Source organism: Vidua chalybeata, chromosome 15 (assembly GCF_026979565.1).
Source record: "Vidua chalybeata isolate OUT-0048 chromosome 15, bVidCha1 merged haplotype, whole genome shotgun sequence".
Classification (NCBI taxonomy): Eukaryota; Metazoa; Chordata; class Aves; order Passeriformes; family Viduidae; genus Vidua; species Vidua chalybeata.
In genome coordinates, this window is record NC_071544.1 from 16,762,593 (window position 1) to 16,785,195 (window position 22,603).

Here is a 22,603-nt window from a genome sequence, read left to right on the forward strand (position 1 = left end):
TGACTGAAACCATGAGATCACCAACCAGCCGAGCTCCACCCCGCGGGGAAAATCTTTTTATATCTCCCTGGCCGATGCCAACCATTTGCTGAGTCCCTGCAGAAGGGGCTTGCCAGGGAGCAGAGCAGGAGAGCCGGGCGGGCTGAGCCGCCGTGGTGCCGTCACCAGTGGGAGCTGGGCTCTGGGAAAACAGGCTGTGTTTGCCCAGGTGTGATGGGCAAACAGCCCTGGGTGCCTGGCCCAGCCTGGCTGCGGGCTGTTGTGTCTGCCTGTGATACCATCAGCACCCTGCTGCCAGCCCTGCTGGGCTTTGCTGAACCAAAGCTTGGTGTGAACCCAGCCGTGCTGGAGCCTTTTCCACGCAGGTTTAGCCCTGGGAGTGTTCACCAGGCCTTGGCACAACTCCTGTGCTCCTCCCTTTGATGTGGGTGAGAAGGATAGGGGAAAAAAAAAAAAAAAAAAATCGGGATTTACTCTCAGCCAGTAGCTGCTGCTGCTGAGTGAGCGATTGCCCGAGGCGATTTTGGGAGTGAGGCTGAAGCTCTGGAGCTGCTTTGGAAACAGTCACTGGGGATGTGTTGTACAAGAGGCCAGCTGGGGCTCTGTCCCCCTCCCTGCCCCGTGTAACTCTGCATTGCTGACCTGCTCGTCACTGATTTAATGGGATGGAAGATCCATGGAACTCCCCAGGAGCAGCATCCTCCAAAATCCGAGTGCAGGAGTTGCCACTCACACTCCTTCAGGCTGCAATAAATGTGTTTGCTCTGGGGTTACTTCTGTGGGAGGTGAGAAACAGGGGCGGTTTGAATCCATGAAGTTCTGTCAGGAGGGGATGGGGAGGAGAGCTGATGGATGCTCCAGCCTGGGCAGAGAATTTCTGAGGGGCAGAACACGCTGCTCAGTCTTCAAAAGAAGATTTTCTTCTTGTCCTCAGGTGGGAGACAGCAGCATGAGCAGATGGAGAGGATATCCCTGGTTTTTGTGGCAGGAAGCAAACCCCTGGCTGAGCACCCATTTACCAGGCACTGTTGGACTTCCTAAAATAAAAATCCTTCTGCATTTCCCCCTGACGCTGAGATATTTTGCATAAAACAATCAAACTGACCACCCCAAGTCCATTTACAAGTTTTCCAAGCAATCCTTGGAGGAATTCAGAGTTCAGAGCTGAATTCCACAAGCGATGATGTGATTCTGGGGAAGGATTTTCACTGCTGGAATCCAAATGTCCACAGATGCTGCTTTCTTAAAATGTGGGATGTTTTTGGCGTGGATCCCCTCCAGGCATTCACAGGCACCTGCTGATAATCCCACTTCTGTCAGATCCCTGGCTCTTTCCCTTCTGGAGGATCACTGTCTGCTCTTTTCCTGTGAGGATTTGGTGGTGTCTCCATGGTTTTGACATTCCATGGCCTCTTGAGCTTGGCACACAGCAGTGCTCCTACCTCTGTGTTCCACAGGGCTGCAGGAACTGGGAGAGAACCCTGGAGATCATCCCAAGATCCCACCAGAATCCCCTGCTCGCAGCAGGGGCAGGGAGAGCAGCCTGCTCAGAGCTTTGAGCTTGAACTGTGGCAGGAGGGAGCTGAAATTCCATCTCAGATCTTTGTGAGGAGCCCAAAGGCAGGAGGAGAATTCAAAATTCCATCCCAGATCTTCCTTTGTGTGCAGCCCAAAGGCAGGTGGAGAATTCAAAATTCCATCCCAGATCTTCCTTTGTGTGCAGCCCAAATGCAAGAGGAGAATTCAAAATTCCATCCCAGATCTTGCTTTGTGAGGAGCCCAGAGGCAGGTGGAAAATTCAAAATTCCATCCCAGATCTTCCTTTGTGTACAGCCCAGAGGCAGGTGGAGAATTCAAAATTCCATCCCAGATCTTGCTTTGTGTGCAGCCCAAAGGCAGGGGGAGAATTCAAAATTCCATCCCAGGTCTTGCTTTGTGTGCAGCCCAAAGGCAGGGGGAGAATTCAAAATTCCATCCCAGGTCTCGCTTTGTGAGGAGCCCAAAGGCAGGTGGAGAATTCAAAATTCCATCCCAGGTCTCGCTTTGTGAGGAGCCCAGAGGCAGGAGGAGAATTCAAAATTCCATCCCAGATCTTCCTTTTGTGCAACCCAGAGGCAGGTGGAGAATTCAGAATTCCATCCCAGATCTTCCTTTGTGTACAGCCCAAAGGCAGGAGGAGAATTCAAAATTCCATCCCAGATCTTCCTTTGTGTACAGCCCAGAGGCAGGTGGAGAATTCAAAATTCCATCCCAGATCTTCCTCTGTGTGCAGCCCAAAGGCAGGAGGAAGAGATAATTCAAAATTCCATCCCAAATCTTCCTTTGTGTGCAACCCAAAGGCAGGAGGAGAATTCACAATTCCATCCCAGATCTTGCTTTGTGAGGAGCCCAAAGGCAGGTGGAAAATTCAAATTCCATCCCAGATCTTGCTCTGTGTGCAGCCCAAAGGCAGGTGGAGAATTCAAAATTCCATCCCAGATCTTCCTTTGTGTGCAGCCCAAATGCAAGAGGAGAATTCAAAATTCCATCCCAGATCTTCCTTTGTGTGCAGCCCAAAGGCAGGAGGAGAATTCAAAATTCCATCCCAGATCTTCCTTTGTGTGCAGCCCAAAGGCAGGGGGAGAATTCAAAATTCCATCCCAGATCTTCCTTTGTGAGGAGCCCAAAGGCAGGAGGAGGAGGGGATCTGTTGTTCCTGCAGGGAGAAGGTTGTTCTGCTCATTGTTAACTTGTTTGGCTTGGGTTTAAGTCCTGTGTTAGCTGGAATATCTGCAGAGGAAATTGGGTGTAAGCCAGGCTTAGGGACAAGTCTCCACTCTGCTGGCATCACACCAAGAAAAGGAAATTACAGTGCCACAAAGCAAGGGGAGAGCATTGCCTGCATTGGTTTAGGTGGGATATTGGGATTAAAGCCTTCCCTGTGAGGGCTGCCCCATCCCTGGCAGTGTCCAAGGCCAGGCTGGACAGGGCTTGGAGCAACCTGGGATAGTGGAATGTGTCCCTGCCGTGGCAGGGCTGGCACTGGATGATTTTCAGGTTCCTTCCAGCCCCTGTCATTCCATGATTCTGTCCCTGGTCCCTGCTCCCTCTGTTGGGAACAACATTCAATCTGTTCAATGATTAAAAAAACCCCACAAGACCCAAAGCAAACAGTGTCCTTCCACTTCCCCAAAACTGAACAGAAGAAAAAAATAAAAAAAAAACCCTCAGAAAAGGTGGGACAGGGGAAGGAGAGGGAAAGGGGATGACAGAGCTTTTAAAAACCTGTTGCTTTGCAGCTGTTCCCATCCTGGCTGCTTTCCAGAGGTACTTGGATGATCTTCTGCCTGGAAAAAAAAAAAAAAAAAGAAGTCCTTCAAACCCATCATTTGATGGGGACATTATTTCTCAGCAAAGGAGACGAAAATCCAGGTTTGGAGTTTAGGAATGGAACTGCATCAGTGTGGGAGCCAGGGATCTTCACTCAGGTAGATGTGAGTGATATCCCAGTGCTGGGAGATCCTCCAGGTGGGGGTTAAGGACTTGGATCTTCAGAGAAGTTTGATACCACAGCCAGCAAGTGGATATGTGGAGTTAATTTGGTGCCTGGCTCATGGGGAAAGCTGGCCATGTGCTAAGGACTAACTGGGAATTTGTGTCCCAGCTTGACTTTGTGGCTGCTGGACCAAAAGCCCAGCGGGGCTGTGCTGGGCTTGGCACAGCAAACTGGAAGGGATGAGCTGGAATTTTCCCTTTCCTAGATAAAAGTGATCATAAACCAGACTAAATCTGGGATTGGGACACTCTGGGGTTATTTTTTAAGCTACACCTTGGCTTCTTATCAGGCATTCACAGGTTTTTCTTTTCCCGCGGGCTGTGCAGGAGCACCTGGTGGTTCCTCTCCTGTTGCTGTGCCCCGGGATTCCTCTCACACCCTGCACTTGGAGCAGATGCTGTTTAAGTGTTCCGGGAGGAGCTGTTGGCAAATGGGGGATGACAGGTTGCAGAAACAGGATAAAATAGCAGGAGTTTCCAAGGGAAGCTCGGAGAGGCAGCAAAGGAAAGGGGGGAGCAGTCTGGAGAGGAGCCGTGCCAGGCTTGACTGGGTTGTGAGACCCCTGTGGAGGTGCAGACTGTGCAGGGCAAGGCTGGCAGATTTTCCTGGTTCCTGGAGGGCTGGAGCAGGAAATTCTGTCTTGCTCTGCCCTCATTCCACCCTGAATCCTTGGATTGCTTGGGGAGGAGCTGCTCGGCTGCCTTGCAGAGAGCTCCATGTCCATGGACATCCAGCCCCCATGGAGATTTCACAGGGTACAGGGTTCAAATGGAGTGAAGCAAATACAAAATGTATGGAATCAAAGATTCCCAGAATAGTCTGGGTTGGAAGGGACCTTAAAAATCATCTCATTGCACCCCTGCCGTGGGCAGGGACAGCTTTCACTAGCCCAGGTTGTTCCAAGTCTCATCCAGCCTGGCCTTGGGCACTGCCAGGGATGCAGGGGCAGCCCCAGCTGTGCTGGGCACCTGTGCCAGGGCCTGCCCACCCTGCCAGGGAAGGATTTCTTCCCAACATCCCATCTAACCCTACTCCCTTTCAGTCTGAAGCCATTCCCCACGTCCTGTCACTGCTGTTCCTGCTGATTTGCAAAACCACTTTGTGCAAAGCACTAAGACAATCCACAGGGAATTTTTTTTCCTCTTCATCCTCTCCTTGACCCCTTGGGAAATGTCCCATGGGAACCATTTCAAGCTCCTGCCGTGACTCTGTGGGCAACAATCCATTCCCATTGACTGGAAAGGGAATTCTGACTTTCTCATCAGCTCTTCATCCTGTGCAATGCCTGTCCTTGGGCCTGGGATTAATTAGGACTAATGACCAAAAACGTCATCATTAGGCTTCCACCTCTCCTAGGACTGTCCTGAACCAGAAGAAGGGAACGCAGAGGAGTGAATTCCAGCTGGGAAGTTGTTAACAAGGCTGTGCATCCCTTGCTTTGTGGGATGTGGCTGATTCATCCTGCTGAATCCAAGATTCCCACAGGTGAACAGGCACCGCTCAGGACCAGAGGCTGCAAGGCTTTCCTCGGCCAACTTCTGTTTTGAATATTAAGCTTTGCCTTGTGAACCTTGAGGAACTCAGCTCCCAGGGCAGAGGAAATGTTGGAAGGGGTCAGGCGAGCTGTACTCTGTCCGTGTCACTGGGAGCAGCCAGCAGCATTCCAGGACAACATCTGATTTTGTGCTTTTACGAGGCAGATGTTTGGGAGAAGGGCTGTGCTGTTTATTCGAGCTGCCATCTCCCAGCCCTCCTCCCTCCGCGCGCGCTCCGAGCCCATAAATAAGGATTCTTGGGATTATGCCGCCCTTTGGACAGCCCTGCCTTCCATCAGGGCCTGGACAAGCTGCAAACCCCGCTCCCCCTGCACCTCACTTTTACAGGGGAATAAATCAGTGAGGGCTAAATCCTCTCTCAGTGACACGAGGATAAATCCGGGATGGCCGCGCTGACGTCGGCGCCGTGGTGGAATTGCGAAGGGGAGTTTGATTCTTTGATTTTTGGAGTGGTGCTGCTGATTTGCTCCAAAAGAGCTTGGGCTCAGCGTGTCCTGGGACTGAGCAGCAAGGCAGGGTTTGCTCTGGGGTGCAGTGCTGACGGCAGAGCAATTCCATGGATTTTAATTGCTGGAATTAATTCACAGCATTCCCGGAGTCACTGGGTTGGAAGAGACCTTCAAGATCATCGAGTCCAACCCAGCCCCAGCACCTCTGTCCTCCTGCCTTTGCAGTGAGCCCTGGAATCACAGGCCCAGGTGTGGAGGAACCCAGACAAAGTCACCCAGCTCTGTAAAAAGCTGGGGTCCTTCAGATTTCAGTGCTATCATAACTATGAAGCTGATTTAAAATAAAACATGCCCGAAAATCTCCCGTGTCAGGCCCTCAGAGGGCTGCAGATGAGCTCCTTGAACACTCCTCCCATTCCTGCACAAGTCTTGGGACCACCCATTTTGAAATGAGGTTTCAGGTGACAGCTGGGCTTCTCAACCTTCCTGAACAGGAGGGAAATTACAGGGAGCCAGCTCATCCCTGGCACCCAGTGCCACGTCCAGGCTTTGTCAAACACACCCAGGCATGGTGACTGCACCACCTCCCCGGGCAGAACATTCCAGAACTTTATCACCCTTTCCATGAAAGCTGATGGAAATGAGCTGGAGCTTCAGCACAGTCCGGGCCTCAAAGAGCTCCAGGTCATCAATGAAAAGGATAAATCCTGTGTGAAGTGACTGCTGCCATTGCCTGGCACTATTCCAGGAGAGCCCCACAGGGATGCATCCCACCCTTTGGCTCGTGTTGGGATGATGATGGCGAGCCAGGCAGCGGTGCCCTCGTCCCGTGGTGGCCACCAGGCAGATATCCACGGGTGCACTGGAGATCCCAGCTGCTCCCAGCACCTGGAGGAGCTGCCCCTGGAAGTGGTGCCAAGAGCTGGTCTGGAGGGGTGGGAATGCTGCTCTCGACTGCACGTTTCTCCTCCTAGAGGACCCAAGAAGTTGTTGAAGGCAGCAATCAAGGTGTTAATCCTCACTTCTTCTAGGTTTTCCCACTTTTTTTTAAGGATTGGAAGTGAAGGAATGTAAAAGAGGTGCTGGCCCCTCTCTGCTGTGGCTCCAGCCTGCAGCCTGTGGGTTTTAGCACTCCGTGGATATTCCCTCTTGAATATTAATAATTATGGATATGAAGTGGATATTTCCTCTTGAAGCTGTAGGGCTCCCCAGACAACTCTAAAGAGACTTTGCAAAGGAGTGCCTGGAATTCTGCTGGCTGATTTTAGGCAAGCTGGAGAGCCCAGTGGCCACCTCAGGGTCCACCAGCCTTGCCACTGGACACAGGGTGATTTACACCCCTCTGCTGGTGGCACCTGGCCAACCCTTAATTGCTCACAAGTGACTTTTTTAATGGCTCGGAGTGGCTCGGGTTGCCCAGGGTGAGAGGCAGTCGTGTGTGGCACGGCTGCTTTCAAGGTCCAGGAGAAGCACCAGGTGACCTGGAGGTGCCACCAAGCAGCTCAGGCTGGACCTGGGGCCTTCTGACAGTGACCTGGAGGTGCCTCTGTCAGCTGCAAGGTGCAGTGAGAGCTGGCAGAGCACAGCGCCGATTTTCCTGTTTTGTTCTCACTGGATGACTCTGCTCACGGTGGAGTTTGCCAGGAGGGAAACCAAACTGGGATTATTGCCTTGGGAACTGGAGATTGGGTGGGAAGCTGATCCAGTGGGGCAGCAGGACGAGGGCTTTGGACTTCTGTCTCCTGTCAGACTGCGTGGCTTGGATTTGGAACACCACAAAGTCATTATTGTGATCATCTCGTGGCAAGATAGCCACAAACATCAACTTCCTTTGTTTTCCTGGGAAAAACCAAACCAGGATCTCAGCCCCTGGAGGGATGGGGGTGATGAGCAGCACCACTATAATGAGCAAAACTCTCTAATTACAACAGCAGCAATTAAACCCCAGTGGTGAGGGATGCAGAGCTGGAGACACAACCACGCTGAGCTCTGTGGCTCCATTTCCTGAACACAGAAATGGAATTATTTTGGAGCATCCCCTTTTCCTTCCCACTTGATCTCCACCAGTGGCTTTGCCCTGGGAGCTCCGGGAAGGGTTCAGGTTTCCTTGGAAGCTGACAAGCACCATCTATAGGATTGCTGCAGAAGAGGCCTCGGGCTCCCAGCTGATGAAAAAGGGCAGAGGAGCTTCACTCCGAGTTTCCAGATTTGTTCTGGAAAAGCTCCAGCGTGCTCAGCATTCCTCAGCGCACAGAGTCACGGCTTTCCTCGTCCATCCTTCGTGTCTGGGTGGATTGTCCACCCTGGACAAGCTGCTGCTCCTTGGTCCCCTGGGGGAATGCTGCCTGTGGAAATTGCTGGAATTGCAGAGCCGGGATTATTTCACACAGGGATCTTCTGAAGAGCTCACAGTCCCCAAGATTTCCAGTTTTCCTCAGGAACTGTAGGGACAGGACAAGGGGGAATGGCTTCAAATGGAGAGAGAGGAGGTTGAGGTGGGATATTGGGAAGAAATTCTTCCCCAGGAGGGTGGGGAGGCCCTGGCACAGGTTGGGAAGGAAGGGAAGCAGGGAGCAAGGAAGGAAGGAAGGAAGGAGGGATAAACACACTTTGCAGGGCAGATGGAGTACAAATAATCTTTTTAAAGAGATGCTGGCAAGGGACATTGGTGCAAATCATCTCTGTCACGTTGGAACTTCATCCTTGATTTGCACAAGAAGTACAACTCCAGTTTGGATACCCAGAATTCTTCTGAGAGAGGCATTGTGTTCCCAAAGAACAGATATGAGGTTTTTTTTTTCCCCTCTCTGCAGATCCATTTTGGCTTTAAAGCTGTTTTCTTCTCCTACACACACAGATGATAATCTTTTACATGTCCTTATTAAAAAAATACCACTTCCAGAAAATAAAAACACTGGCATATTCTGTACTTGTTCCTTTCTCTATCTCTGAATTAATTTCCCATTTTTTTCATCTGACTTGTCAGTCATTTCATATCTCCACAATCAAGGAAAGAGGTTTAATCTCTCTCCTGGCTTTGGCATCCGAATCCCTCCTGTGCTAAATTAACGCTGTTTTCCTTTCTCTTTTTTTTCCCCCGCAGAGATCCCTGGATGCCCAGGAGTGGTGGAGAGCTGAATGACCCAACCTCTGTTCCTCGCCACCCTGAGCTCGTGAGGGCTCTGCAGAGATGGAGTGGGAGCACGGCCTCGCTTCCCCGAGCCGGGGGGTGCTGTGGGAAGCGACTGCCTTGGCAAAGGTCCTCATCCCAACCCATCACCCACCATGCAGCACCTCCAGGAGAAGCTGGGCAAGGACAACCAAGGGACCAGGAGAGGCTCTGAGAGCCTTGGAGGACACCGAGAAGCCACAGGAACTGAAGGAGGGGATGTCCAAACCCTGACAAAGGTGCCGAGGGCTTTTTCCCCCTTGGAAAAGCCTTTCCCAAAGGGAGCACCACGTGTGGTCTCCAGCTGGTTTGGAAGAGGCACAGCCAGGTCTCAGGGCCAGGTCAGGAGCCCAGCAGGACGAGCTCGTGGCAGCCTGTCCAGGGGATCCAGGTGAAACAGGGATCTCTGCAAGACCAGGAGAGGGGAGCATGGAAGATTCCTTCGATTCGTTCTGTGCTTGTTTCTCCTTCTGGTGTCTTCTCTGTCTACCTCTTCTCCTCTAGAGAGCACGGGGGGCCCTGACTGTCACAAAGGAGCAGAAGGATTGGCACAGGACAGGAATGTGGCCTTTGTTCTCTCCTTGCTCCAAAAAAATCTCCAACTGTCCTGCCTGGACCTCAGCCATTGGAAAGGCTGGGACCTGGCAAGCCTTTTCCTTGCAGGAAGTCACATTTTAGCAGGACCAGCCACCCTTGGGAGACAAGATTTCCCACCTGAGGCTCAGAACATGACCAGAACATCCATCCCTCTCCTGCAGCTGTGGGAAGGAGCACCCTGAGCTCCTGACTTTGGATTGTGGAAAGTCAATTAAGTCATTAAGCGGAGAAAGAGAGGGAGGGACTTACGGCCTCAGGCAGAAAACAGCAGGAAAAACTGTCTGAAAACCATAAAAAACGTGCTGGACTGGCAGGTGGTGGCCCAGGTGCAGCTCTGTGGTCACTGAGCTGCTCCCAGAGCTGGGCAGGACGTGCTGGTACTGAACTGTGGGAGCCCCATCTCAGACCTCCCCTCTCGGGCTTCCAGCTGCAGAACCTTTCCCTCCAGTGCAATCCTATTTATTTATTTATTGTCTCGCTGCTTGATGTGAAGCTGCTAAAGGAGCCCCCTCCCCACAAACAGCCAGGCCTGTGGGAGGGGCAGGACACAGGGACACCTCCCACCACACCAGGACAGACCTGCTGTGGTGGGCGGGTTGGACTCGGTGGTCTTCAAGGTTCCTTCCAAGCAAACCCGCTCCGTGGTTCTGTAGGATCTGGAAAGGATGTCCCACCCCTGGAAGTGTCCAGGGATGGAGCCCTGAGCAGCCTGGGATGGTGGGAGGTGACCCTGCCCACGGCAAGGGGTGGAATTGGCTGAGCTTTAAGGTCCTTCCATTCTAGGATTCTGTGGAGAGGGCACGTGAGGGAAGAGGGAAAGCTGAGACCAGGACTGTCGCTGGGGTGAGGATGCAATGTGGATCTTTCAAGGCAGAGCTTTGTTGGGAAGGACAGAGGCTGCAGGAGCTCAGCAGTGCCCCTCTAGCCTGTCTCTCTCTGGAGGATGCCCTGAAATCCCTTGGCACAGCTCCCACTGCCCTAGGAGAACCCAATTTCTCCCTTCTCTCTGAAGAGCCCTGCCAAGGCTTAGTCCAAAGCTGCTGAAGGGAGATATTTCCCAAAAAAAAAAAAACCCAGTTCCTCAGAAGATTCCTGGCTGGCTCCTATTCTGTACTGGAAACACAGTCCTGGGGTTGTTTGCAGCTTAGGGACGTGCTTGGGGTTGTGGCAGGTCTCTTTCTCCCCAGTCCCTGATGTGCAAGAGCAGGTACAGGGAGAGAAGGGATGAGCTCCAATCCTTTGCCAGCCCAAAAGCAGGGACCTGCCTGGCAGAGCAGTCCAAATCCACCTGCCTGCGCCCCTTTGGGCTTGTTCAGGGATTCCATTCCCTGGTGGATCTATTTCTGAGCGCCCTGACCCCGGGGTTACCGTGCTGTCCCCTGGGAGGTGGCTCCGTGCTCCCCAGCAGGAGCTGCTGGGAGTTTTCCACCTGCGTTTTCTCCTGGAAACTTCATTCCATTTCCCCTCGTGCTGCTCCTAAAGCACCTGCTGTTCATGTTCTCCTGCCACTTGACCAGGGCTCCTCTTCCCCTTCCAAGACCCTCCCTGGCCCCCTGATTGCTGCCACTGCCTGTCCTGGCACAGGACGAGCCTGGTCATTAATGAGGAATCCAACCCCATCCCTGGAGCAGCCTCTGGCAGTGCCCAGCTGCTGCTCCCTCCCTCATTTGGGGTGCAGGGAAGGGGCAAACGGAGCCAAAATGGATCAGTGTTGGCACTGAGCACTCGTATCCCAAAATATCAGGAAGAAATCCTTCCCTGTGAGGGTGGTGAGGCCCTGGAATGGATTTCTCAGAAAAGCTGTGGCTGCCCCATCCCTGGAAGTGTCCAAGACCAGGTTGGGAAAGGACTTGGAGCCACCTGGGATAGTGGAAGGTGTCCCTGCCGTGGCAGGGTGGGAATTAAATGATCTTTAATGAATTAAATGACCTTTAATGAATTAAATGATCTCTAATGTCCCTCCCAACCCAAACCCCCTGTGATCCCGTGGGGAGCAGTCCCTGGTAGGGACAAGTGCACAGCCTGGGCCCAGCTCAGCAAAGCCCAGCCTGAGCTCCGGCAGTGGGGATGCTCCAGTAGCCCTGTGGAGATGGGCTGGGAACGTGTGGGGAATGGGGAACTGTGCTCTGCCCTGCCTGGGAATCCCAGCCCTGGGCTGGAGCTGCCGGGAGCTGGGGGCACGCGGGGAGCGGGCCTGGGGAGCTCTGGGTGCAGCTGAAGCACCACGGGGAGGGTCACAGCTCTGCTCTTGTCAAAGAACAAATCGTTCCGGCAAATAAAGAATGGAAAGTGCTGCTCTTGCCGCTCTTCTTTTCCCCAGCTGGCGGCAGAGGGAGGGGCTGCACCCGGCTGGTGGGAGCGCAGAAACGCCAGGGCGGTTTGGGAGGGGCTGTGGCACCACGGGGAGAGGCTGGATGCACTCAGGAGAAGCTGGGGAGGGGGATTATTCAAACACCAGAGCAGGGAGCAGAGCCCCTGCAGGCATTCCTGGTGCTGCTGGGTGATGGGTGCCAATAACTCCAGCTGGGAATGGGCTCTGGGACCGGGCTGGAGCGGAGCTGGGCAGCAGCCGGGCAGTGGGAGTGGGGCTGCAGGAGGAGGAGGAGGAGGCACCAAACAAACCAAGGAGGAGGAGAAAAGAGGGTGAAGAAGGTGCTGAGCATCCCAAGGGCTTCACGGGATGGCAGCAGAGGAATCTGGAGTCTGCTGTGGCACCGTGCTGTCCCCCGGGCTGGTTCTTCACCCAAATCTCAGATCAGCTCCTTAACTGCTCCTCCCCATCGCTGCTGTTCTCGCGGGTGAGCCAGGGCAGGGTGGCAGTGACAGCATTGCAGCTTCTCAAGAGCGTTTGGCAGGGGGAAAAAAATCGGTCCCCAAACAAGGGAAGAATCAAAATGACACATTTCCGACTGAATTAATCGCAATTAATCACCCCGGTTAAAATCAGTGGAGATCCTGGAGAGCCCTAATCCATAAAGATGCTCCAGGCAGCAGCACCCTGGGGTTTCACACTGCTCTGGCAGGAGCTGCAGGCAGCACCTGAAAAAGGAGACAGCCTGAAAAAGGAGAATTTGGGAATTTTATCACAGGACAGCCTAAAAAAGGAGAATTTGGGGATTTTGTCACAGGACAGCCTGAAAAGGAGAATTTGGGAATTTTATCACAGGACAGCCTGAAAAGGAGCATTTGGGAATTTTATCACAGGACAGCCTGAAAAAGGAGAATTTGGGAATTTTATCACAGGACAGCCTGAAAAGGAGAATTTGGGAATTTTATCACAGGACAGCCTGAAAAGGAGCATTTGGGAATTTTGTCACAGGACAGCCTAAAAAAAAAGGAGAATTTGGGGATTTTGTCACAGGACAGCCTGAAAAGGAGCATTTGGGAATTTTATCACAGGACAGCCTGAAAAAGGAGAATTTGGGGATTTTGTCACAGGACAGCCTGAAAAGGAGAATTTGGGAATTTTATCACAGGACAGCCTGAAAAGGAGCATTTGGGAATTTTATCACAGGACAGCCTGAAAAAGGAGAATTTGGGAATTTTATCACAGGACAGCCTGAAAAGGAGAATTTGGGAATTTTATCACAGGACAGCCTGAAAAGGAGCATTTGGGAATTTTGTCACAGGACAGCCTAAAAAAAAAGGAGAATTTGGGGATTTTGTCACAGGACAGCCTGAAAAGGAGCATTTGGGAATTTTATCACAGGACAGCCTGAAAAAGGAGAATTTGGGAATTTTATCACAGGACAGCCTGAAAAAGGAGAATTTGGGAATTTTATCACAGGACAGCCTGAAAAGGAGCATTTGGGAATTTTGTCACAGGACAGCCTAAAAAAAAAGGAGAATTTGGGGATTTTGTCACAGGACAGCCTGAAAAGGAGCATTTGGGAATTTTATCACAGGACAGCCTGAAAAGGAGCATTTGGGAATTTTATCACAGGACAGCCTAAAAAAAAGGAGAATTTGAGGATTTTGTCACAGGACAGCCTGAAAAGGAGAATTTGGGAATTTTGTCACAGGACAGCCTGAAAAAGGAGAATTTGGGAATTTTGTCACAGGACAGCCTGAAAAAGGAGAATTTGGGAATTTTATCACAGGACAGCCTGAAAAGGAGAATTTGGGAATTTTGTCACAGGACAGCCTGAAAAGGAGAATTTGGGAATTTTATCACAGGACAGCCTGAAAAGCTGCACAGATCCCTGTGGAGTCACCCCCTGCTTTTAGTGCCACTGAGCACTAAAAAGCTCATCCCTGCTGTCTGTGGACATTCCCAAAGTCACCTTGTGTGCCACCCACCCTCCTCAGAGCCTTGCCCAACCTCTGCAGGCATGGATGGATTTTCCTCCAGGATGGATTTTCCTTTCCTCCAGGATGGATTTTCTCCATCTCCCAGCCTTTGCAGCTGGATTTACAGAGCTCTGGGGTCAGCCCTGGGTTTTGGGGCTGGAGAAGTGTGAGCCTTTTTTCCAAGAGCCCACACAGCTCCAGACAGGCCAGCCCAGACATCTTCCCGAAGTTCCTAAAGCTTGAGAGCAAAGGGCTGTGAGGAGGTGATTGCAGCACATCGCTGCTATAAACCCTTTCTTCATCCTTTCATGGTCCGAGGTATGAACATGAATTACGGCAGCTTTAAACCTCCTGAGAGCTGCTTTCTTAAACGCCTGCTAAAGAGCATTGTTAAGCCGAGATGTCAGCGCTTGCTGGCTGAATGAGGCTGTTTTACGAGGCACTTTAATCCTTCCAGGAATCCCAGGACCCCTTTTCCCCCCCACAGATCCACTCCTGGCTCCTTGTTTTCTGTCCTGTTTGTTCCTCGAGGCTCTGGCGCCGTCACCTCTGGCAGCCCCATCGTTTCCAGACGCAAACAGGTTCCTAAAAACCGCACGTCTGGCTGGATCTGGGGCTACCTGGCAAACTGCAGAGGCCGCAGAGAAAGCAGGGGCTTCTCTTGTGACTGCTGCAGTTTTTAAGGTCATTTTGTCAGCGGGGCTGCCAGCCCCCAGCAGTCCCTGTGCGATGCCTTCCTGTGGTGCCCTGTGGCTTCTGGGCATGGATTTTGGAGGAGGACTGAGGGGCTGTGCCCTCAGAGAGCCACGGCCACCCCAGGCACAGCCACATCCCTTTGGGGTGACCCTTCATCTCTCGGCATCCTTTTAAAATCCTGCTTTAAAATAAGCGGCAGGTACTTTCCCTGCCTTCCTTAACCCCCTTCTGGATGTCGTGTCCCTTTCCCTGCCTTCCTTAACCCCCTTCTGGATGTCGTGTCCCTTTCCTTGCCTTCCTTAATTCCCTTCTGGATGTCGTGTCCCTTTCCTTGCCTTCCTTAATTCCCTTCTGGATGTCGTGTCCCTTTCCCTGCCTTCCTGAATTCCCTTCTGGATGCCGTGTCCTTTTCCCTGCTGCCTTTACCCCAAAATCATTCCTGAGGCTTTTCCTTCCCGGGGCACAAGCTGAATTCACATTTTATTTCCATTCAAAAGGTACAAATCCCAGCAAATGCTGGATCAAACCATTCCAAGCTGGTGATTTCCCACCATTTTGATTGCTACAGGAGAATGTTGAATTCCCAGATGCTCTGGATTGGTCTCCATGGAAATGGGTAGGAGCCTTTGGATTGCACAATCCTGAGGCTGAGGTTTTGTCTCGTCAGTTGAGGATGTGATGGGGGCTGCTCTGCTTTGCTTTCTGTGGCAGTGAAATTCCTAATGAAAATGAAAATGTGCCCAGCCCAGGCTGTCACCTGACAGCAGGAAACGGAAAAACAGGAAGAAGGGGCATTACAAAAATGGAAATGATGGCCATTAAAGCACAAAAAAAATCCCATCAAAATAAACCTGGACGTTATAAACACCCAGCTGGATCATCCATGCTGCATCCAGAGCTCGTTGTGGCTGGAAAGTGCAAAAGCAGGGAAATATCCAGTGCTGTTAACCATTAACTGCTGGCTGCAGGGTCTGGCTGCAGCCTGCGCCTGGTTTTAGGGTTAATCTTCCTCCCAAGGCTCCCCAAGCCAGTGGAAAGGCTGGATGGGCATCCAGGGATGCAGGTGACAATGAGCAATGGCAAGCAGGCGACAGAGCAGGGAGCCCCAGGTGGCCCCAGGTGGCCCCAGGTGGCCCCAGGTGGCCCCAGGTGTCACAGAAGCCACGTGGGAAAGAGGCTGTTCCTGGACGCTCAGGATCTAAATGGCAAGAAGGGATAAGAAGGAGAATAAAAACAGGCAGTGGGGACGTCCCAGAGGCAGCGACAGCACCCAAAGGGATCCCTGCTTCGGCAGAGCTCCGGGAAACCGCGGGAAATGAGGAGCAAAGGAAAGGAGGATTCCTCATCAGGGGCACGCTAAGAGGGATGGGTTCAAGAAAGAGGGGAAATTTAGGCTGGATGTTGGGAAGGAATAGATTATATTAATATATTATATTATATTATATTATATTATATTATATTATATTACATTATATTATATTACATTACATTATATTATATTATATTATTATATTATATTATATTATATTATATTACATTACATTACATTACATTACATTACATTATATTATATTATATTATATTATATTATATTATATTATATTATATTAATTATAGATTTATTTTATAAAATATGTGATATATGACATATGATATATAATATATTATATATAATATAATATATACCATATTATATATATAAAATAGAATATAGAATATAGAATATAGAATATTATATATAATGTATAAAATATAATGTATAATATATAAAATATAATGTATAATATATTATATATATTAGATATATAATATGTATATTATATATTATATGTTATATATTATATATATAATGTATAATGCATATATATATAATATATAATATATATAATTATATATTATATTATATAGAATATAGAATATATTATATAGAATATAGAATATAGAATATAGAATATAGAATATCAGATATAGAATATAGAATATAGAATATAGAATATAGAATATAGAATATAGAATATAGAATATAGAATATAGAATAAATCCCTCCCTGTGAGGGTGGGCAGGCCCTGGCACAGGTGCCCAGAGCAGCTCTGGCTGCCCCTGATCCCTGGCAGTGCCCAAGGCCAGGCTGGACTTCGGGGCTGGGAGCCCTGCAAGAAAAATCAGAAAAAACAAAACTGTAGAGCCAGAAAGGAATTCCACACCAAGCAGATTTGGGGGAAGGGTCTGCGCTTTGCTCATCAGCTTTGAAAAGTCATTTTGGATGTTTCTTTCTAGAAAACAGAGAAGTCACACGCCCATGGTGGCTCTGTTCCCCTTCCCGGGGGCGAGGGAAGTGCACTGACCCAGGGATTGCTCCACTTCCTTCCCCCCTCCCTCCAGCTTCTGTGATTTGGATGGATTTTAAACAGCAGAGGAGTGGGGTGGGGGAGAAATGAGAACACCCTCGGCAAGTGCATTCCAGGACAGAGCAGACAAAGAGGAAATTAAATTTTCCACTTTTCTTTTATCATCCAAAGCAGCGCGAAATGAATGCGTCAATCTAAAATTCAGTTTTCTGTGTTTGAGAAGCCTCCCCCAAGAAAGTGTAAGCAGAAATGAATTTTTTTTTTTTTTTTTTTTGAGAAAAAAAAAGATGGATTTGATGGAATCAGGCTCTTTGATCCCCAAATTGTGGCTAATGTGGCTGCAGTTGGGAATTCTCTGCAGGTCCTGGTGCAAATTTGGGATGGTTTTGGTAAAGAGGTGGAGAATCCCAGCTGGGGCCGAGCCACAGAAAGCTGGGAACAGGGCAGATTCTGGCAGGATTTTGGCAGGAGTTTGGCAGGATTCTGGCAGGATTTTGGCAGGAGTTTGGCAGGATTCTGGCAGGATTTTGGCAGGATTTTTTCAATATTTTGGCCAGATTTTGACAGAATTTTGGCAGGATTTTGGCAGGATTCTGGCAGGATTTTGTCATGATTTTGACAGTATTTTGTCAGGATTCTGGCAGGATTTTGTCAGGATTTTGGCAAGATTTTGACAGGAATTTGTCAGGATTCTGGCAGGATTCTGGCAGATTTTGGCAGGATTCTGGCAGAATTTTGGTAGAATTTTTTCAGTATTTTGTCAGGATTCTGGCAGCATTCTGGCAGGTTTTTTTCAGGATTTTGTCAGGATTCTGGCAGGATTTTGACTGGATTTTGGCAGGATTCTGGCAGAATTTTGACTGGATTTTGGCAGGATTCTGGCAGGATTTTGACTGGATTTTGGCAGGATTTTGGCAGAATTTTGGTAGGATATTTTCAGGTTTTTTTCAGGATTCTGGCAGGATTTTGGCAGGATTTTTTCAGCATTTTGTCAGGATTCTGGCAGCATTCTGGCAGGTTTTTTTCAGGATTTTTTCTGGATTCTGGCAGGATTTTGACAGAATTTTGACAGGATTCTGGCAGGATTTTTTCAGTATTTTGTCAGGATTCTGGCAGGATTTTGGCAGCATTCTGGCAGGTTTTTTTTCAGGATTTTGGCAGGATTCTGGCAGTATTTTGGCAGGATTTTGGCAGGACAGGTGGGAGAGGGGGAGCCCCTCCTTGGTCTCCCATCCTGCCACCCCCACCCCAAGCTCTGCTGCATCCCAGGTGCTCCTGCTGGGATAACAGCAGCAGAAATTCCAGCGGGCTCCAAGCAGCCCCTCCAGGGCATCACCTGTTGTTGAGGCTGCCCTCGGAGGGAGCTCACAGCTATTTTTGGAGCTGCTTGAGGGCAGGGAGGATTAAGGAGCCCCAAATGCACAAGAGAGGGCTGGGATTTGCTCAGCCACAAACCCTGCCCCAGCTGGGGAAGTGAAGGGCCAAGCTGGAGTCCTTGGGAAATTTAGGTTAAATATTAGGGGGAAAATCCCTCCCTGTGAGGGAGGGGAGACCCTGGCACAGGGTGCCCAGAGCAGCTGTGGCTGCCCCTGCATCCCTGGCAGTGCCCAAGGCCAGGCTGGATGGGATGGAGCAGGTCCAGAGCAAGATGCTCACGGCTGGCAGCACTGAGGACAATAATGACATTTATTATTCATTCATCATTATTCATTTTCCTAGTATTTATTGCCTGGCTTTTCTTCTGGAGCAGAAAGACTCTGAGGTGGGGGTTTCTGTGCCTGGAAAATGTCCCTTCTGCCTGTTTTTTTGGGGGGTGTTTCTTGAACCCAAGCTGGCTCTCCCTTCTCATTTAAATGGTTGTAAATCCCACATCGCTGCAGCCCCTGCAGGACTCACACACGGCCAGGCTCTCCAGAGATCCCAAAGCTCTGCTTTTCCCTGGAAACCTCTCCCAAGACCTCACATGGCTCAGCTTCCAGGGCCCCTTCTCAGGGGATTATTAGAGGGCAGAAAAAAGAGCCTGACTCAGCGTGCCCTGCACCTGCAGCTGGATTTCCCTCCAGACTCATGGCAGGGCTGATTTTCCATCTGCTTTTCAGGATTAATCCCCCCCCAGGGCAGTGCCCTGGCTCCATCCTGCCCTGGCCAGGTGTCTCTGTGATGACAGAAGTGTCCCTCAGGCCTGGCCCGTGACCTTCACCTGCTCCCTCCTGCACCTGGGCAGCTCCACCCACACTGACATCCCTGTTTTCCCCCATTCCCTCCATCCTCGGGGGTTTTGAACCGAAACCGTGGAAAACCACCAGGAGTTCTGAGTGGGAAGTTTCCTGCCAGAGAGCTGTGTCTGCATTCCCTGCCCAGGCCCAGGGATAAATCCCAGTGGGAAATGGATTCCTGTCTTTTAGTGATGAATGCAGCCTTCAGCAGCATCAAATACTTCTGCTGATGCAGAGAATTTATGAGCAAGAGGATCATTTACTGCATTTGGGACTGAATAACAGTTCTTTCAATAAATAAATGAAATTCATGGAAGTGGTCGTTCCCCCACGCCAGGGAATCCCTGAGTGCCCAAGGCCAGGTCGGGCAGGGCTTGGAACAACCTGGGATAGTGAAAGGTGACCCTGCCCATGGAATGAGATGATTTTAAAGTCCCTTCCAACCCAAACCATCCCACAATTCTGTGATTCCTGAAGACAAAGTTTTAGTCTGGTGAAGTCTTGCAGGGAAAGAGTGGGACAAGAGCAATAAAGAGGCTCTGACATTAAATCACATTAATTGCAACATAATCCTGCAAATGTGTTGCTGAATGCCAGGTCTGCTCATTCCACGAGCAGCAGCACACCCACATCCCTTCCCCAGGAGCTCAGTGCACACGTAAATCACAGCAGGGTCCTTCTCCAGCTCCGAGGATTCCTCCTCCTGCTGCATTTTCTGCTGTGGTTTCTGGTTCAGAACACGCTCTGTCCCTCTGCTTTTTCCCTGTTTTCCTGAGCATGATCCAAGCAAATCCCTGCTCTGCGTGGAGCCAAAGCCCAGCTGCCCGTGGCAAGGTGCCCGTGGTCAGTTTAGGTGCTGCCCCTCAAAAATCAGGGGAATTGTGAGCTAATTAAGGAGATAAAGAAATGAGGTGGTTCCAAAAATAGCCCTTGTGCGTGGGCAGACCCTGTCCTGGGGCAGCGGGGCAGAGCCAGGCTGGACCCCCCAGGCCATGCAGCTTTAGGGGTTTCAGCCTCTCTGTGGGTTTGGCATCAAACCCACCCCCGAAACTCGGATGCTCCGGTGGGAATTTCGTGGGAATGTTCTGCCTTGCCCAGCACCCAAACCCCAGAGCACCCCAGGAGCTGGTGCAGCGTGTGAGGGGCAGGCTCCGTGTGCAGACGTTGAGCTCATTTCCCTCCCCACCCTGGCAGGTCCCTGGGAAAAGCCCCTGGGGCTGGGCAAAGCTCGAGATGACCCCACAGTGGTGGAAGTTGCACAGAAGAGGCCAAACCCCAACCCACGGAGCCCAGGCTGGCCCTGTGTGGCACAGGAGGCTCAGAAGCCACTTTCTCATCCTGGCTTCCCACTAAACCACAGCTTCCCCTGAGCCCTGCTCCAGCAGACCTCGTTTGACATGGAATTCTGTGCACAGGGGCAGCAGGCAGGAGCCTCTGTTTCCCAAAATATCCCTGACAGGTGCCCTTAAAATCCTGGCAGCAGAGTGACACCGCTGAGAGAGATCCCAAAATGGATTTCATCTCTTTGAGCCCAACCAGAAGCAGCCCTGGACCTCCAGGTCACTTTTATTTGTCCAACTTCTCTGAGGCCCAGGGATTGGAGAGCAGGAACATCTCCATGCCCCCAGCTCCCAGCTGGCTGCCCAGGCACAGAGCTCGGGGCTGGGGCAAGCTCTGGGTCCCCACTCTGACAAAATGTGGTCATTAAAATGATTAGGGAGGTTTCTCTGCCCTAATTAAGGTGCAAACAACCCCAAAGTCAGTAGCAGAGATTTTTGTTTAACAGTAAATGTGAGGTGCAGAGGGATGGGCAGCGTTTGGATGGATGGATGGATGGATGGATGGATGGATGGATGGATGGATGCACTGGGGTTTTTGGGATTTCTTCCCAGTGCTGCCAAGAGGAAATCTGAAACATCAGCTCCATCCCCTCCTGCATTTTGTCTTCTGAATTCCTCTGTAAAGGCAGGAAGCTCTCTCCAGGACAAGCACCACCAGGCTGTGCAACTGTTGTTGTCCCTAGGGATGCCAGCCACAGGCACAGAGGGATTTTGTGATCCTCTGCCTTCGCTGGACCTGTCCTGTCCCCTCTGCTCCAGCCTGGGCTCCCTGGGCAGGGCCAGCCCAGGCTGCAGGAGCTGCAGGAGCTGCAGGAACTGCAGGAGCTGCAGGGGGTGCAGAGCTGCAGGAACTGCAAGAAGTGGAGGAACTGAAGGAGCTGCAGGAACTGCAGGAACTGGAGGAGCTGCAGGAACTGCAGGAGCTGCAGGGGGTGCAGAGCTGCAGGAATTGCAGGAAGTGGAGGAACTGAAGGAGCTGCAGGAGCTGCAGGAGCTGGAGCAACTGAAGGAGCTGCAGGAACTGGAGGAGCTGCAGGAGCTGCAGGAGCTGGAGGAACTGAAGGAGCTGCAGGAGCTGCAGGAACTGGAGGAGCTGCAGGAGCTGCAGGAACTGGAGGAAGTGGAGGAACTGAAGGAGCTGCAGGAGTTGCAGGAGCTGCAGGAACTGGAGGAGCTGCAGGAACTGGAGGAGCTGCAGGAGCTGCAGGAGCTGCAGGAACTGCAGGAGCTGCAGGAACTGGAGGAACTGAAGGAGCTGCAGGAGCTGCAGGAGCTGCAGGAACTGCAGGAGCTGCTCTGCCCGTGGTGGCTGTGAGGACCCTGGAGGTGACAGTGGCACGGGTGGTGCCCCAGCTGTGGTCACCCGGGTGTGAATCCTTCAGAGCTGCAGGGCTCCACGCAAGGGCCACGGAGGAATTCCTCATTTGTAAAACCACACCGTGTTCCACAGGGAAAAAGGAAAAAAAAATCCCCAGCAACGTAACTGAAACCAAGCCAATCTCCAGTAGCAAATCCAATCAAGTTTTCCTGTTAGGCACAGGTTTGGAGAACATTGGATTGAGTCATTTACGGGGCTGGATCGATGGGGATCATCTGGAGCGAGTCCCAGCAGCAGTTTGTGCTTGCAGAGAGACGAATCTTGGGGCAGTGCCCACTCCTGCCATGTCACCACATGGACGTGGTGCCACCAGGGAAGGGTCCCCACAGCGTGGCAGCTGTGGAAAAATGCCCTGCACCACAAACCTCCTTTTTTATCTCCTTAAAAAATGCCAAACCACAGCACCAGAGGGTCCCTGGGTGGGATGGGCTGGGAGGGACCTCGAAGCCCATCCAGTGCCACCCCTGCCGTGGGCAGGGACACTTCCCACTGACCCAGGTGGCTCCAAGCCCCATCCTTGGACACTTCCAGGGATGGAGCAGCCGCTGCTTCTCTGGGAATTCCATCCCAGCCCCTCACAGGGAGGAATTCTTCCCAACACCCCAGCTAACCCTGCCCTCTGGCACTGGGAGCCATTCCCTGTGTCCTGTCCCTCCAGCCTTTGCAAATCCTCTCTCTCCGTGTTTCCTGCAGCTCCTCCAGGCCCTGTGAGGCCACACTGAGCTCCCCCCAAAGCTTCTCGTCTCCAGGTGAGCGATCCCAGCCCTTTCCCCCAGCAGAGCTGCTCCATCCCTGGTGCCTCCTCCCCCAGGACCAGAGGATGCTCTCCCCATCCCCTCTCCATCCCCAGGGTCAGGCTCAGCTCCCTCACCTGCAGCCCTGCCCACCCCGCAGTGGCACGGAGGGAGCTCCAGGACTCTGAGCTGTCCCGGGACCGTGCCACGAGCAGCAAAAAAAAAAAAAAAAATCACTTTTACATTTTCAGTTGCTTTTGCAGCTTCAGAGCAACCCACCCTCGTGCCTTTTTTT

At 51.3% G+C, this 22,603-nt stretch overlaps 1 protein-coding gene across 2 annotated transcripts in view; it reads left to right on the forward strand.

Annotated features, from left to right (window-relative positions):
- Positions 1-22,603, forward strand: part of ADRB2 (adrenoceptor beta 2) — a 44,083-nt gene that overhangs the window by 18,952 nt on the left and 2,528 nt on the right. Inside the window, exon 2 of one of the 2 annotated variants that reach the window (XM_053956931.1) lies at positions 8,644-11,588. The exons of the other annotated variant lie outside the window; for it this stretch is intronic. Within the exon in view, the coding sequence (XP_053812906.1) occupies positions 8,644-8,678 (35 nt within the window). The 3' untranslated portion in view covers positions 8,679-11,588. Of the gene's footprint in view, positions 1-8,643; positions 11,589-22,603 lie in introns of those variants that run through there. 2 annotated transcript variants of the gene reach the window in all.